Source organism: Leiobunum rupestre, chromosome 6 (assembly GCF_980474605.1).
Source record: "Leiobunum rupestre chromosome 6, qqLeiRupe1.1.hap1, whole genome shotgun sequence".
Lineage (NCBI taxonomy): Eukaryota > Metazoa > Arthropoda > Arachnida > Opiliones > Sclerosomatidae > Leiobunum > Leiobunum rupestre.
In genome coordinates, this window is record NC_143389.1 from 1014572 (window position 1) to 1032666 (window position 18095).

Here is an 18095-nt window from a genome sequence, read left to right on the forward strand (position 1 = left end):
AGATTCAGTAATTACTAGGGCAACTCTTTTGAAATGGAGCAGCATCCCTTAACAAATAAAAAGTTGATTGGGAGAACAGTCATAATGAAAAAAAGGGCGCTCCTTAAGACACCGGCGCATTTTCAAAGGCCACAAGAATAATTTTACCGCTAGAATAAGTGTGCCTCACGTTTTCTAGTTAAATTCAAAGTCACCAAAACCTCTCAGTGGTATTAAGTCGTCCAAGTATGTTCTACAGTCCTTGTATAGCTATGCTATTTACAAATTGTCATGGCTTCTAACCAAAACTAAAACTTAAAATCGTGTTGCTTTTACCGAATAAATTTTAATGGCTTTTTAACTTTGTAGGGTTTTAAAAGATTAAATTTTTCCTGATATGAATAAAACAAAAGGTAAAGCAATTAACAAAAATACGAGATCTTTTACACGTAAGCCTCGTCCCACAAAGAAAATGGGCCAACACATGAAAAAATCCGCCAATATTCCTTGTCCAACATATTCGAGGGCTATGAACTTTCCGGAGATGACCAAATGATTTCTATTCGAGAAAAACATTTAAAGTTCAGTAAACGTAAGTACTTTTAATATTTAAGGTTAGATGAGTGGGTCCATAACTTGGTTAAATATTGATAAGAGTTCGTTTAGAGACTAGATGATATCGAGGGCCGTCTTTTGGATTTTAAGTGATTTTCCTAAATAACCGTCGATCCCATGTCCATCAATGTTTCCTATGATTCTCAAAAATGAGAAAAAAGTTGGGTACCCGTTTCTCCTCGAAACGCGTTTACTCTGGAATTTCCAAAAACTCGCGAAAATGCTCTGATTTTTGAGGTGTTTCAGTTTCTCCTCGAAACGCATTTACTCTGGAATTGTTGGCTCGCCCAAAATGACCTTTTTTGCGGATTTTATCTACTTAAATTGGGCTTATTACCCTACTATTTTCCTTCATTCAAAACCCCAAATTCCAACCTGTGTCCCTAGGTTTCTTGGATAGTCCCTTAAATGACTCGTTTTTTGCGGATTTTATCACCTTAAATGGCTCGTTTCGAGGATATTTAGTCCCTTAATTAGGCTTATTTCCCCGAAAAATTTCCCCCACCCAAAACCCCACCTGTGTCCCTAAGTTTTTCGGGTAGACCTTTTGGTATTAATTTCAGCAAGTATTGTCACTAAATATATTGAATCAAATTATGTTGCTAATATTATGTCGCGTTGCATTAGTCTCGGCCGTTGCTTCCCTTATTCTAACCTAACACTTAGAAATAGCTCATACCATATAAAAACCTAAATTAAATATTAAAAAACCTCTAGTGAAACAAGTCCACATTAAATACAAGTTAAATCTTCCCCGTAGCCGAATTTATTTTAACAAAAAGTGAAGATTCGAAACCTACATTCGAGCTTACAAACCCTCCAGTCAGAGAATTAGTCTCAATAAATCGCAGTATGGTGGCTGCTCTATTAAGTACAACACCCCGACCGGTACCTTAGTCGTCTACGGACGATTTGATGCCATAACGTTTCTACGAAGATAAAAATCATCAAGCCAAAGCCGTGAAACTCCGCAAGCTTTGCAAGGCTTATTTAAAGAAGGCTTTTTCGCCGAGACCGTACTGAAACGCATCTCGACTAGCGTAGCCAACAAATGCCAAAGGCACGAACGATATCATTGCAGCGACTAGACAGGATTCTGACTTAGAGGCGTTCAGTCAAAATCCTACGGATGGTAGCTTCGCACCACTGGTCGCTCGACCAAGATCATGTACCAAGTCTCCGAACCTGCGGTTACTCTCGTACTGAGCAGGATTACTATCGCAACGACATGTCAACAGTAGGGTAAAACTTACCTCCCTCACGACGGTCTAGCCTCCATATGCGGGCACGGCGGTCCTGTTTCCCGGCCTTTTGGGCTCTCGCCGGGATATCCGGTGCCAGCTGTGCCCGCCGTTCCCCTTTAGGAGCTCTTTCCAATGGGTTTGGCTCTCTACCTTCCTAGGTAGGGTGTCGGCCGGCGTTGCCAGAGCATCCGCTGTTATTCCCACGGCTGTGTGCGAGGTGGGGATTGGTCCATCCATTGTTGCTCTTTCTGCTGGGTTGAGTGGCTTGCGTTGAAGGTGCGACCATCAGTAGTGGGTTCTGCTACCCATGCTGAATTCGTCACCTGCCCGGGCTTGGGGACGCTTGCGTAGGGCACTATGATAGGCCTCCGGTGGTATGGTCTCTGTTCCTAGGTAACAGTGCTATAAATTCTGACACACTGGACCTAAAATTAACTTGTGAAATGATAAATATAGATTTACATGGGTCCAGATGAACAAGTTTAATAGTTACCTAAATTCTACGTTCATAGGTCAATAGACCCAGAAGCTCCCATGAGTATGACCTGCAAATCCAGTGACCACCCTAGCCCCACGGATAGGGATAGAATATATAATATAGGAAGATGATGACAATAATAGCTAAAAAAGTAGTTGATGGAGAGTTCAATTATATATATATTTCTACTGAACCCAGTTTAAATATAATCAAAACTGAGCTGACGTTGGGTTTAGCCTTCTGTGGCCCATATGCCGAACTTAATAATATAAGGAGATTGTCAATTTGGCCCAGAAATATTTCACCTAACTTCAAGGAAATATACTTGAAGTTTGAGATTAAATAAATGTTTTCACCTTGAGCCCAGATTCTAAACATTTTTCTTAAAATATAATTCCAAGTCGTTAAATTTATGTTTGTTTAGGGTCAAATAAGTTTTCGTATAAGGAGATGGTCAAATTGGTCCAGAAATATTTAATCTATCTTTAATTTTTATCTTGAAGCGGGAGGAAATATACTTGAAGTTTGAGATTAAATACATTTTTTCATCCTGAGCCTATATTTCACACACTTTTCTCGAAATATAATTCCAAGTTGTTAGGTTAAAATAAGCTTTCATAAGGAGACAGTCAAATTGAAACAATATTTAAAATGTCTTTTTTATTTGAAGTAAAATGCAAATTTCGGAGTATATATAAAACACAGAAAGATAATGACAACAGCTAAAAAAGTAGTCGATGGAGGGTTCAATTATGAATATTTCTACTAAAGGAGCTAAAAGTTGTTATAAAGTTTAACGCTTTAAGAGTGACATGTTAGTCATTTGAATTACCTGATTTTGAAAATATTGTAAAAAAATTTTTAAATAAATTTAAAGCAGTTCTTTCTTAGGTCATTCTGGTCGTTTTATTTAGAAACAATGGCATTACAAACGAAATGGATGAGAATAATTTTAGTTATAATTATACGTAGAAAAAATGGTTAATTAAACGTGATTTAAAACGTAGATATTTAGTAAAGAAAACGTTTTAAATACGTTGTTGTAACGTATTCAATACGTTGATGGTAATAACGTTGATAATTGGTTATTCTCTGTATATACAGGGTGTTTCAATTTGCTCGATCAGGCCATTTTTCTCAAAATGTATTTATGCTAGGGATCTGAAATTTTCAGGGTTTATTTGTTAAGTATGGAAGGCTTTGGTTGATAAATGTCAGAAAAATCGAACGATTTTGTGTTGTTTTGGAAAATTTATTTTTTTCATCGTTAGGTGTCACGCAAAATGTTTCCATAGAAAAGTTGTAGGGCATAGTCGAAAGTTGAAAAAGACCTATTTTTCAATGAGTTTGGAGGTCGGGGAAAAAACAAGTTGTACTAGCAGGCAATAGCCTTTAACGAATTGTAGGTAACATGCATTTCAGTTATAAGATTTCGAAAAATAAACAAATAATAATTAGCCCAAGTGACAAATGTTTTTAATGCCTTTTACAAAATGTTTTCAAAAATGCCACCTTCTGATGCAATGCACAAATTTGCACGATGTTGCATATTGCGAAATGCTCTCCGAAATGGCGACATGCTTCGATGATTCTTTGTCGTAAATCTTCAACGCTCGTCATAGGTGTTTGGTATACGTAGTCCTTTACGAATCCCCAAAGAAAAAAGTCGAGTAGTGTTAGATCAGGGGATCTTGCAGGCCAACGAACAGGACCAGTTCTTCCGATCCATCTTCCAGGAAACTCGTCGTTTAGATATGCAACCACGTTACGATATTGTTGAGGTGGCGCCCTATCTTGCTGGAACTAGATGCGTCAGTACTCGGCCAGAGGGATGTCGTCCAACACGTTGGATATTTCATTTTGAAGGAACTCCAAGTAGTTTTGACCGTTCAGACGATTTGGCAGGAAAAACGGGCCAATAGTTCTGTCACCTAACAGACCAGCCCACACATTTAAGTGAAACTGCACTTGGTGGCGGTGAGGAAATCCCCAGTGTGGATTCTCGTAGTCCCACATATGTTGGTTTTGACGGTTGAAATGCCCATCTCTTCCAAATGAACATTCGTCGGACATTAGTAGTTGATCGTGAATATTTTATTCCCGAGGGCTCTTCCAGACTGGACATGGGTAATGCTTCCGTTTCCGTGGATAGTGTGATATCTTACGTATCTAGCGGTGAAGGACTAATTTATTCGGGTATCGGGGCTTCGGTTATTCCATCGCCGGATTATAGCGGAAGAGTTGGCTAGTGAGGGTAGCGGCTCGTCATCGACGGCTAAAGTCGTAAAGTTTAAGACCGGGTGGTTGCGCGATGATGATGATTTGGTAGCGGTGACTGCTCTTCGGAACATTAATCGCTCTTGCACCGAGTTGGTAGCGGGAAAGCGTTTGCTTGGTGAAAGTCTCGATGACTCCGTGATGCCGCCTTCGAAGAAACGTTTCCTGACGTCTACGCCCGACAAAAATGGGATAGGCCAGGGATTTGGCCAAAAAAGCATCTTGTAGATGCTCAAAGTGGAGAGTGGTAGTTTCTTCAAAGTTTGAATGAATGTAGAGAAGTGTTTATAATAATTTCCCATTTTTTACCTTTAATAAAATACGTAATATCATATGTAAATTGGCTTCGGTAATATTTTTATAATCAGTTATGTTTCCTTTGTTTAAAACTGTCATAGTCTATACTTTTATTCGCAACAAGAGTTGTATGATATATGTTTTGCGACAGTAAAGAGTATTGTTGTTCAAAAATGCTTTTTATTCTTTCTATAATAAGAGCTAAATGGTAAGAGTAATTTTCGGTATTTAAGTTGAAGGTAAGGTATAACTTTTTTATGTTTCTTTGCAGGGAGACATATTGACGACGGGGCGGACGGAAGGATCAACTAAATAAATGGAGAAAAAGGAACTAGTGCCCTGTAAAATGGGGGAATTTACAAAGTGGTTGGTAACCATGTAAAATGGGGAAAATTTATTTAACGGTTGGTTACACTGTATAAAGGGGAATGGGTAATTTAATAGAAGTAACACTATAAATGGGGAATAAACTAAGGAGCTGGTGAGATAATAAGCAAACGAGAATTGCAGGCGTTGTCCACCAAAAAACCTGCTGAAGAGGAAGAGAAGGAGAGCAAAAAAAGGGACGTAGAGGAAAAGAAGACGGATAAAGAAGCGGCGGAGGTGGAGGACCAAAATAAGGAAGAGAAGAAAGCGGACGAGAAGAAAATGAAGGAAAAAGATTAGAGGAAATGAAGAAAAAAGGATAAGGAAGAGGAGACAAAAGCGGAAGGAAACCTGGGGAAGGAGGTGAGGGAGATGGTCGTAATCGTTAAATTTCTTTGCGTATTTTAAAGATTTGTATTTATGATTTGGCATTTGTGCAAAACTCTTACTTTTATTATTGCTATTCAGGAGGAACACGTGGAGAATCTGCTAGGGATGAATTCATCTTTTGAAAAATAATTCTTAAACATGGATATGTAAAAATGTTTAGAAAATAAAAAGTGTATTTATAAAAATTAAATTTGTTGTGATATTTAAATTGCTTTTCGTTAAGTTCAAAGTATTTATTGTTAAGTTATGTTTTTAAGTGGTTGAGTTTGAGTTCTCGGCGGGTTAACTTGCAAAGTAGGGATGTTTAAGATATTAATGGGTAAACCTGCAAAGTGGGGAAGTTCGAGTTGTGTTTTAGTGGCTGGTAGTCTTGGAAAGAGGGGACGTAGGTAATTGAGTGTTTACCCTGCTTAGAGGGGATATTGTTATTTAGAGGCTGGTTACCCTGTAGGATTGGGATATTTTTTATTTAGTTGTTGGTTAGCCTGCGAAGTGGGGAATCTAGATACTGGTTGGTAATCCTGTAAATTTGGGGAAATTTATATAGTTGTTAGTAACCCTGTAGAAATGGGGGTATTAAATAAGTGGGGAAGTGGGAGTTATTATCTTACAATCCTGTAAAAAGTGTGTAGTGTATTTTAGTGGCTGGTAGTATTGCGATATGAGGGAAGTTAAGCAAGCGGCTGGTTACCCTATTAAGCGGCGAAATGTTTTGTTAGTAGTTTGTATTTCTCTTAAATTTCTAAGTAGATGGCGCGTGGGATCGTTTAAATATAGCGCAACGTCAAAAGAGGGCGCTATTCTAAGACTTTTAAGGGTATATAAACGCGGCACACTGATTGGAAATTTACTTAGTCGTCGATCTTCTTAACGGCGTCAAATGGCAAATTAACAGGAATTTCTTGATATGCACATTTGATATATGTTACTGTGAAAGAAAATGACTTAAAAATCATTCAAATTGCTTTTTCTATATTGTTCTATAGTGTTTATTACAGAAACATTGCAATTACTTTGTTTTCGAGTTCACAGGTTTTAAACCATAATAAAGATATTAATATTGAATTTTAATCTTTGTCCCAGGTACGCTATTTAAAAACAATTTCTTGAGTTCATTAGATTCCAAGTGTTAAGATTTTTAGTTATATTCTCAACTCAACTACCGCTAATTTAAGTTCCGAGAAAATTTTCTCCAATTGTTTTAATTTTCAATATAATATCAAATTTTTTCATTAAATAAATACTTCATTTTCTTTCATAAAATATTCGCAATCGAAAATCTCCAGGGAATTTGTTGATTTTTTTAAAGTTTATAAATATCTAATTATTTTAAATTTTTTGGAAATAGTTTTTTTAGAAACTGTTTTGTGATAAATTTTGATTAAGAACTAACAGGTCAGAAGCAAATTAAAAAAAATCTCTACTAAACTTTCCATTCTCTGATTAAATTGCGTAAGATTGTTATCCAAAATGGACCAAATTTTAAATTTTTAATTAAAAACCGTGAAATAATAATACTTTATTAAGGCCTGTGATTATAATTACTTGGTAAATATAAGTGATTTTTGAGAAACCTTTGCTTTGTTTCATAAGTTTAAATCTTAGTATTATTTACTATTTAAATTTAATACTTGGGTTTCAAAGCTCATAAAATTATTTGCTTATAAAATTTTAGATCGAATATTTTTTAAAGTGATTTTTGGAAGTGACATGATAATATTATTTTTCTTTAAGCTGCTAAGCTAATGGTCAGAGGAAAGTAAAGAAGAGAGGAAAGAGGCGCAGCCAGAAAATAAAACTTCCTCTACCTTTCCGCTTCAGATATTTGAATATGCAGGGTGGAGCGACAGATCAGAAAATACATGAGCTTTCTAATATTTTTGGCCACCGAAAAATTGAATTTCTTGGCCCTAACTGAGACGCATTTACGTGATGGAGCTACGCCTCCACTATCTAAAGGTGTCCAATGGATTGGAACAAATCGTCAAGGCCGGGAGCGAAAGGGTGGAGGCCTAGGTGTGATGGCTCCTCCGTCTGAAACCCTGATTATTCATAAGAAATGTAAAGAGCACATGTGGTTTTCTTCCGAGTCTGTACCCAAAGTCTTATTTGCATTAATATATTGTCCTGTGGGGTCGACAAAACTAGCCATATCACTAAATGAATGCATTTTCGAATGTCTTAGACAAGACGTCACTGAAGCGGTGATTAATGGCTATACGGTTCGCATGATGGGGGATTTTAACGCTCATATTGCTGAGTGTGGAACAGAAGATGCTAAAGGACGAAAACTAAAGCTGTTCGCTGAGGATCTTGGTTTGATAATTGGAAACTTATCTCCCCATTGCAAAGGAAAGTACACCTGGCAGAACTCAGAGGGTCGTACCACAGTTGATTATATACTCTATAGTGAGTCTCTGCAGGATCTGATCACAGCGATGGAAATAGAGGAGGCTGGTGTCAAGAGTGTAGCCAGTGACCATAATAGTATTTACATTGAAACTAACTTTCAACAGTGTCAAAATGGAAATATGCTGAATTCCCTCACAGACATGTCTGGGAATTAGACAACGAGGAAAAGCTAGAGAAATTTAAATTGAGTATGGAAGAGGGTACCGCGCATGGAGTCACGACTTATGAGGACTTTGTCGAAATACTGTTACAGACAATGTCCTGCACACTGACTATACGAAAATCAACTCCTTTATTGGAAAATAAAATTTTACCAAAAAAATGGTGGAACAAGGCGGTAGGGGATGCGATCAAGGAAAGCAAAAGGGCAGCGAAAGCACATAGACGAGCTTTAGCCGCTAATGAGCACTGTGATACGGTTCGTGCAAATTGGGCTTCCTACAGAGAGGCCAAGAATAAAGCGAAATCTGTGATAGGGAGAGAAATTAAACGGGTGAACTGTAAAATGGAACGGGATATAGAGAAAGCGGCGAAAGATAAGGGACGGAAGTTTTGGAAATACCTGAAGAAGCTAAGGAAACAGGGAGAGACTGCGGAAAAATCTTTTAAAGGTGTTAAAGCTAAGAATGGTTTCTTACTGTGGGAAAAACAGGCTATAGTCATGCGTATTACTGAATATATTAAGGATCTAGAAGTTGAGTTACTATCGCCAAACTCCTCAGAAAATACAACCATGCACTCCCCCTCAACTGTACCTTATCTTTCTGATGATGGAACTCAAGGCCTTACATATAATGATGATTTTTCAATGGTGGAGCTCAATAAAGTACTTGCCGATTTAAAAAAGGGAAAGGCCGCCTGTCCGGATGCAGGGTGTCTGAAGATTTTGGGGATAGGCGCTAGATCAGCTCTTTGTCATGTGTTGATCTCTATTAGGAAGAATAAAGTACTACCCCAGTCCTGGTTTCTTGCCCGGGTAGCTCTCATCTTCAAAGGAAAAGGAAAAAATGCTTTCGACCTAGATTCCTATAGGCCAATTGCCATTACATCAGTCATTTACAAGATATACGCTATGTTACTGAAACATAGACTTACTGGATTTTTAGAGTCTAACCGAATTTTGAATGAAGCGCAGGGTGGTTTTCGGAAAGATAGGCGTCTGGGCGACCATTTATTTATACTAACGCAATTAATTGAGTTATCAAAGCAAAGGTCAAACCGGCTAGAAATTGCGTATGATAGCGTAAATAGAAGTAAGCTATGGGAATGCTTGGAAAGCAAAGCTGTCCCTGCTGCGTTACGAGATGGAATTATGGAGCTGTATAGTTAATGCAAATATACGTATAACCTTAATGTAGTACTGACTGATGAAATCGATAGTCGGGTTGGACTGAAGCAAGGCTGCCCTCTTTCCCCTGTGTTATTTACATTATATCTGGATGATCTGGCACATAGTCTTCTGAACTCTGGTTGTGGCGCTACATTACACGGCTATCCACCTCAAAATTTAGATCTCACCATACCTTGTTTATTTTATGCGGTAGACATTGCCCTATTTGCCAATAATCCTTTGGATCTTCAGATTCTCCTGGACCTTTGTTCGGATTTCGCAAGGAGCAGAAATCTGACTTTTAGTATGGAAAAATCAAATTCAATGTCTTTGAACACTGAAACCCCTCTTCTTAAGCCATATACCCTTGATGGGAAAGAAAGGGAAACGGTGACTAACTACACGTACCTTGGAGTCTCTATTAGTAACGCTGAGTTTTATTTAAAGGATATGGAAAGCAAGATAGCTGGAATATGCAATAAAATGCGTTGTACAGTCCGCAACTTAGCAAAAAACTCAAACAATAAATACTCAGTCGCACGGACGCTTTAAAAAAGTGTGGCAGTTCCTTTGCTAACTTATGCAAATGAAGTTGTATGTTATTCTAAACCTACCAGAGAAATGTTAGAACGATACCAAAGACTAGTTGGTAAAACAGCTTTGAATGCAGGCCCTTTTTCTGCTAATGCGGCAATCGATGGCGAGATGGGATGGAACAGCATGACTAGTAGAGAAGCCCGAAGTAAAATCAAGTTCCTGGGTAGACTCAAGTTTATGGAGAAAGAACGTATGGCTCACCAAATCTATAAATATGTCAGAGAAACGGGTGCAAATACTGAGTGGACACGAGCAGTAGAGCGGCTTGACCAGCAGTACTCTATTGGAACTAAAAGGGGACAAGCCAACTCTTATAAGGAGTGGACAACCTATGTTGATAAGGAAGTGCAGGAAGCAGCATTAATCAAGTGGAAAGCTGAGGTTCGGCAAAAGAAAAGCCAAAATTATTACAAGGCAAAAAAACAGCCAGCTAAAGAGGAATGCTATAATGGTTCTTGGGGTAGTGGCTTGGTTTTCCAGGCTCGTACAGGAGCCCTCCTCACAAGAGTCCGTCAGACTGAATTGCTGGGTCTTCCTTCTCGTTCTCCGCTTTGCAAACTTTGTGGCCAGGTCGACGAAGATATTTATCATGTGCTGTTAGAATGCCCCGAAAGATGTGATAGTCAATCTAGTAATGACTGGCGGGCAGAATATTCTGCGGAGCCAATCGAAAAGGTGCTAGGTCTTACTGGTGAACAGTGGAGTATCGATGATGTTAGGAAAACCCTTGAAACTTGGCAAATAAAGAAACAGCGGTGCAATATTACCTAGGCTGGACCACTCTGCTGTTGCGAAAAGATCAAACTATTTTGTACCTGAGAACTTATTATTAGTACCTGAGAACTTATAATCCGTACCTGAGAACTTAGTATTTTAACACAAGAAGGAATTATTTTATCTAAAGTGTCTTGTCAAAGTTACTTTATAATGTGTGTGTTTTTTATTTTATTTTATTCAATTTTTTTTGAGTAAGAACTCGTTTGAACACTGGAAATTTATTACCTGCTGTGCGCCAATTTTGGAGCCACCCTGTTACAAAAGGGTGTACATTTGTACGGCTAAATAAAAAACCTTTAAACCTTTAATGGGTGTTTGTATCGATGCAAAAATATTATTTCCTATAAAACTCTATTAGAAATATATCACGCCCTCTTTGTCTCCAAACTTAATTATTGTCTGTGTATCTGGGGAAATACGTCCGCGTTTAATCTAAATAGACTCAATGTATTACAAAAGCGTATAATTCGAACTATAAATAAGGTTCCCTTTTTAACCCACACAAAAGATTTGTTTGCGAAGAATAAAATTTTAAACATAAATCAGCTATATAAATATTCAATTATTACTTTTTTGTATAAAGATTATAATGAAAACCAAGAAATTGTTAAAAACCGAAACAAAAGGGTTAACACTAGAATGAAAAATAGTTTTGAAATTTCCCGGTGCAAAACAACGAAAAAAATAACATCGTTATTTTTTTCCGGAATTAAATTACTAAACGAGGTCGGGCAATATATAGATATCAGAGAAAAAGAAAATATTTTTAAGTGTAAATTGAAATCGCTGATTTTGAATAATGAAATCTAAAATTAAACTATTTTATTATTTACGTCCAAAAATAGAAACTAACAATAGGATAATCAAAAGGATAATCATAGGGTATAGCAGTGATTTTAATTGTATAATTTTGTTGTATAATGTTGGTTTTATATCTTTGAAAGTATTTTTGAATGTATCTATCTACATGAATGTTTATTTTTAAGTGTATAATTTAAGATGTTGATTGCTTTTTTGAATTTTTCAATTTATAAAATTGGTATCTTTTAATGAACTGTTTTAAAATTTTGTAGGGCTCACAAGTCACACTGTTGACTTAGCCCAAATATATTAACAAATAAAGAATATACTAACAGCAATAAAATTTGATTTGACTTGATATTAACTTCATTAATTACTGGTAAAGCTAAATTTTCCATGAAATTGGGCATTATTCTTCAAATAACATTTTTTCGGGGCCATAGCTAAAAAAATATTTATAAACTCGTAAATCAGACTAGGGAGATCCTAGCCATTTTGTACCAGATTTTTAGCTCTCTCGAATTACGCACGGTAGCGCTCCAGTCGAATAGCGCGACAGTTCGAAGATAAATAATCTATGGGAGCTTAGTATGAAATTGCGAGTCCTATAGTAGTTTGCCCATGGTCAGCCGCAGAAAACTAACCGATAATGCGAATTACGTCCAAGTATTTACTGGAATTAAAGCGAGGATGGATATATCAAGGATTATATATGTGTAAGAGGATATGAGGCGACCCATAAAACCTGTACAAAAAACTACCAGCAGCATCGTCGCGGTTTAGATAGAGCAAAAGTGCATTTAAAATGCGACTACTTGTTTCGATTCCCTCAAGGTCAAATATCGGTGTATTGAAAGTGGGCGCGATTCTTTCAGACACTATTTTAGAAAGGACGATTGTTTTAATTAAAGTAGAGTATATTAAGATGTAAAAAATGTATTAATTCATTTTTAAGTCTGACACTTTTTTGATTAGACGTATTTGGCGATTTTTTTAATTGCAGACCGAACAGAAACGAGATATTTGGCCTTGAGGGACTTTCGAAATTTAAATCTGCCCTGAATCAACTGCGCATGACCGGACTGAATCACCGTCAGGTTTTATATCACGCCACTAATCTTCTTTCACATATAGAATCCTTGGATATATATATATATATATATATATATATATATATATATATATATATATATATATATATATATATATATATATATATATATATATATATATATATATATATATATATATATATATGTATTCTTGGTAAAATGTGATTTTTCGAGGTAGTTTAAGTAGTCTGCTAGTATTTCTACATCTTTTTCTCTACCATCATTAGGTCTGTCCCACGATAAAGGCGAGTAATTTTTAATTTTACAGACGAATTCATAAAAAAACGGAATGATTGTTATTAGTTATTATTTAAAAAAATTGTTTGATTACATAAGAAATTAATTTTGTGAATTTAAAAAACGTTTGATTTAGGTGTTAATCGCTTATGGCAGGTAGCACGCGGCACTATCATGTCTGACACTAATCGGAGTACTAGGCGGTGCTTAAAACGTATGACCTCCAAATACCTGTGACACTTATCGGAGGCCGTTCTAATATAACCAAAAGTAACAAATAAGTGTGACACTTATCGGAGTAATACGCGATGCTTACAACGTATGACCAAAAGTAACAAATAAGTGTGACACTTATCGGAGTAATACGCGATGTTTACAACGTATGACCTGAAGTAATAAATAAGTGTGGAGTAATAAGCGATGCTTACAACGTATAACCTGAAGCAACAAATAAGTGTGACACTAATCGGAGAACTAGGCGATGCTTATAACGTATGACCTCCAAATACCTGTGACACTTATCGGAGGCCGTTCTAATATAACCAAAAGTAACAAATAAGTGTGACACTTATCGGAGTAATACGCGATGCTTACAACGTATGACCAAAAGTAACAAATAAGTGTGACACTTATCGGAGTAATACGCGATGTTTACAACGTATGACCTGAAGTAATAAATAAGTGTGGAGTAATAAGCGATGCTTACAACGTATAACCTGAAGCAACAAATAAGTGTGACACTAATCGGAGAACTAGGCGATGCTTATAACGTATGACCTCCAAATACCTGTGACACTTATGAGAGGCCGTTTTAATATGACCGAAAGTCACAAATAAGTGAGACACTTAATGGAATAATTGGCGAGGCTTACAACGTGTGACCTGAAGTAACTAGTAAGTGTGACACTTATCGGAGACCGTTCTAATATAACCAAAAGTAACAAATAAGTGTGTCACTTATCGGAGTAACACGCAATGCTTATAAAGTATGACCTGAAGTAAGAAATAAGTGTGACACTTATTGGTGTAAAAGGCGATGCTTACAACGTATAACCTGATGTAACAAATAAGTGTGACACTTATCGGAGTAATATGCAATGCTTACAACGTATGACCTTAAGTAACAAATATTTTTACAGATTACTTAATCACCTTGTTTTTTATAATTAGTGCAACCAAAATTAGAAAACTTTAACCCGTGGCCAGGCTGAGTTTTGTTTTTACAGATTCCTTAATCACCTTGTTTTTTCTAATTAGTGGGACCAAGATAAAGATATTTTTAGGTATATTTGCTAAATTATGATAAGCCACATTTCTAATGATAAAAGAAACTTTAATGATCTTTTTATGTATATTTGCCAAATTTCTAAAGATAAGCTAAATTTCTAATGATAAAATGCAATAACATGGAAGCTCTTGTTTATTTAATAAAGAAAAAATGCTACATAAGTTAAATTAAATTGTGTTAAATAGAAAAATATAAACGTAGGTTAAATTAAAAACAAAAATATATTAAATAGAAAAATATATACATGGATAAATATAAAATATATACGTAGGTTAAATTAAATACCAAAAATATATACATAGGTTAAATTGAATAGAAAATATATAAATATACATAGGTTAAATTAAATAGAAAAATATAGAAAATATATACATAGGTTATATATTAAACAGCTGGTTCGTGTTTGGTTTCCTCAGCGGTTGGTTCCTTAGCGTTTGGGTCGTCAGCGGTTGGCTTGCCAACGACTGGCTCGTTATTGAAACCCAACTTATGTTTTTTTTTGTTAAGAAACGAGGTCCTCCACCACAAAAGTATACCGATAGTTATCGTCGTCTCTTTAAGCTTATCTTAGATTTTTATAACGCATATCATCCCTTTTGCCGATTGGAAATTCGTTAGTTCAAATTCAAGCTCTGAAGTATTCTTTGTGTTATGAGTATAATTGTGATTCTATACAATATGACCTGTTTGATAGTTCCAATTCTTAATTTTATCTTGTAAAGATTCATTAACACTATAGAAGTTTCGTTGGTTCTCTTCTTTAGGCTTAACCAATTTAACACTTCGTTTTGTCAGTCATTTCGGAACCTCTTTCAACACGATCTAGGATGATTTATACTCGATACAAGAGCAGGCCTTAGACTTGACCATTCCCCTCCCCCCTTCTCTCATTTAAAGACATAATCAAATGCTTAAATAACCCACTCTCTATCGAAATGTAGATGGAAATAAGGTACAAAAATTATATTTATATTATTTTATTGATTAATTCCAACTTTTAATTTAATAAAATCATCGTGTAGAACTTGCCAAAAGCATACGAAATGTTTCTTCGCTGCTTGGGCGTGGGGATTACGCAGCGTAGGCTTCTGGCATTCAGACAATCGCGGGCTTTAATTTAAAAACACTCTATAGTAAAAACGTTTGTACTAGAGAGTGTTGTTAAATTACATTTTAAAGAAACCAATTTAACACTGTTAAACTTGATATCATAGGTCGGGGGGCTCTGGGCTTCAAAGATCGCCAATGCCTTAGGTTAGGCGGGTGCTATCTTTTGTTTATTAGAATGCCGATCTCTGCTTGATATATAACTGTTCGAATGAGAGCCGGGCAATGAAATAATATTGTTACCTTCTTGGCGGAATTGTTTTTTCTCTTCGCTTTTTCATTCAAAGTGGCTACTTCGTCGGACTCTCTGAGATTTCAAATCGAAAATTCACCTTCCTCGCGCCTTAAGACCAACTCGGGAACATTAGTAACACGTAGTCTTGCTGTGTGAGCAATCCTTGACCCAGTGTATCTCTCGGCATCGGAAATAAACGTATGGTGGTGGTTTCGCTTATCTGGACGCTGATCAAGAGCGACGCTTCCATGGCAGTATAGACGAAGTCAGCTCAGCATCCTGGTTGCGGACGCTGTTCCCCGAAATAGTGTTCCCTTCAAACACGATCTGATCAGTCTTCATAGCAACGAAGATTGGGACTTCGTCTATTACCTCCTTGAGTTTAATGCCGACCTCGGCATTCAGTCGCCGCCGTAAGATACCCGTTCTTATTAATTAATCTTCCAGCCGCGATTGCCAAATTGCTCTTCGGTTAAGTCGGAAAACGTAAACCGCCTTAGAAGCAGCTCGATTCGATTGAAATACTGACTGTATTCTTCGACTGATTGACGCTGAGTATGGAAAAAAAAATAAACGTTCGATGAAAAAAATTTGTTTCATACCAAAGAATTTCTTGAGATTGGTTACAATCGTATCATACGGGAATTCCGTCGGCTCTTTGGGCAAACACTCGCTGAAAGATTCGTTAAAAAGTTTTGAAACTAGGCATTTGACTCGGTTAAGGTCGGTGAGAGTGGGAGCACTAATATTTATTCCAATCTCTTCAAACATTGTTCAAATTTCAATACCTCACTTTTATCCCATTCTAAAACAGGAATATCTTAGAAAGCCCCAGTGGTCGTGGAAGTGGTGAATTTACTGGGAAAGCCGATATTTTTGTTTGGGAGATTGATGAGAGCCTGTTTCTGTTGCTGAGCCTTCAGTTGGTGTCGCATGAAAGCGTTGCGAAAATCAGCCATCACGGCTGGCGAGACTTCTGGTTTCGACGTCCTGTGATCCCGCCACTTACACCACTGTTGTATCGCTCAAGAACTAGCATAACAAAAAACGTTACTGTTAAAACGCCACACCAAACACTGACCCCAATACAAGGGAATATCAACTTTTTATACAAAGGGTTAAAAAACAAATGTTATCTTTCTTTCTATTATTGGCGCCGACAGAAAAACTTTAAATAACGCGAGCTAACAATTCTATAGCTTACGCCAAAGAATTTCAATAAGAATAGCAAGTTATAAATTGGGAATGAAATGTAAGGGATCTTACTTTTGAGTGAAAGCAAACATTACAAGTTTGTGATAAAGTTCGTTTAGCGCTGACCAAAGCACCTTTTGAAAAAGCGCAAGGAGAACATTTACTAACGAGCCTTGAGTAATCGATAAAATCATAACTAGAGGCCCTTGCATGTACGTTGTTAATTATATGGGGAAAATGTTATAAAGGGGGCAATCTTTCACGAGGAAATGGTTGAAATTAATACATTTTCAACCATGATCGTTATTTAACCCTCTATTTTATTGGTGCGGCAATAACTTTTTAAATAGATGAACTGTAATTTAGTATAAATTTATTCAGACTTCTTTAACACGAAGTGGTTTGCAACGCCCATTTTCTTTTTATTGGGTTTTGATTCATAGTTACATATTATTTCTTAGAATTAAAATAGTCGAATCGGAAAATATTTAAAACATTATAACTCACACTCACTTACCGATACGTCAGACAAATATAGTGTTTCAAAATGTTATGTAAAAAGGTTAAGTAGTTCTAGGGGGCGAGTTAAGATGTATGACTGTTTTTTCCCATTTTCCTACGATGAGTTTGAAGAGCGTCAGCGAGCTTCAAAGTGTTGTCTACTAGTCCCGGGAAGCAGGCTGCAACAAGCACATAACCAAGAAGCAGGGGCTTTTAATACTGTTTAAGTTTTGTAAAAGAAAATAAAACTCTCTTACGATCAGTCTTCCTTGCAAGATTCGCTCGACCGGTACGATTATCTCCTAAATTTATACTTTGTAAAGATCGTGCTCGTCTTTGTTATATTCGAGCGCATCAAATTATCGACAAACGTGCCTATCACTGGACATCAAATAACCATAAATATTGACATATCTTTTGTTTAAAAAATCCGTAAAGCGTTGATGATTTCCGCAATTTTAAACCAACAATCGAAGCATTCATTGTTTAATGTTCTTGCTATCTAAATTCCAAGAATACAATTGTATTGTTCTAAGCAATGAGAGCGTTCTCATTTTGCGAGTACGAAAACTACTGAGACAATGCGAACCAAACAAACATGTAAGTCGGCGAATAAGATGTAGGCGTTGCATAGTGATATTGAAAATGACCTAGCAAAGCCAAAAGGCCGATAATAAATACATTGGTAGATTGGAAGTAGGTTTTTATGTGGATTCACCAAAAGAACCATATTGATACACGTGTGTTAGAAAAATGAAAATAATAACATTTCTATTTATTTAAAATATGAACACCTTTTTCAAGAGATCTGTCGAAGGCTTTCCCGAATACGCGCCTTAGGAAGTTTTTCCTAATTAT

The 18095-nt window shown here is 36.5% G+C and overlaps 1 protein-coding gene across 1 annotated transcript; it reads left to right on the forward strand.

The window, feature by feature from the left end:
* The first annotated feature begins 8248 nt into the window (after positions 1 to 8248).
* LOC149937643 (uncharacterized) lies at positions 8249 to 9388 on the forward strand. The gene has a single exon (XM_090177628.1). It carries the CDS (start codon positions 8249 to 8251, stop codon positions 9386 to 9388), a length of 1140 nt encoding a protein of 379 aa, XP_090033754.1.
* The last annotated feature ends 8707 nt before the right edge of the window (positions 9389 to 18095 follow it).

What these genes read in the sequence shown, in the direction of transcription:
- LOC149937643 (XM_090177628.1), top strand. Translation starts at nt 8,249, where the DNA reads ATGGAAGAGGGTACCGCGCATGGAGTCACGACTTATGAGGACTTTGTC.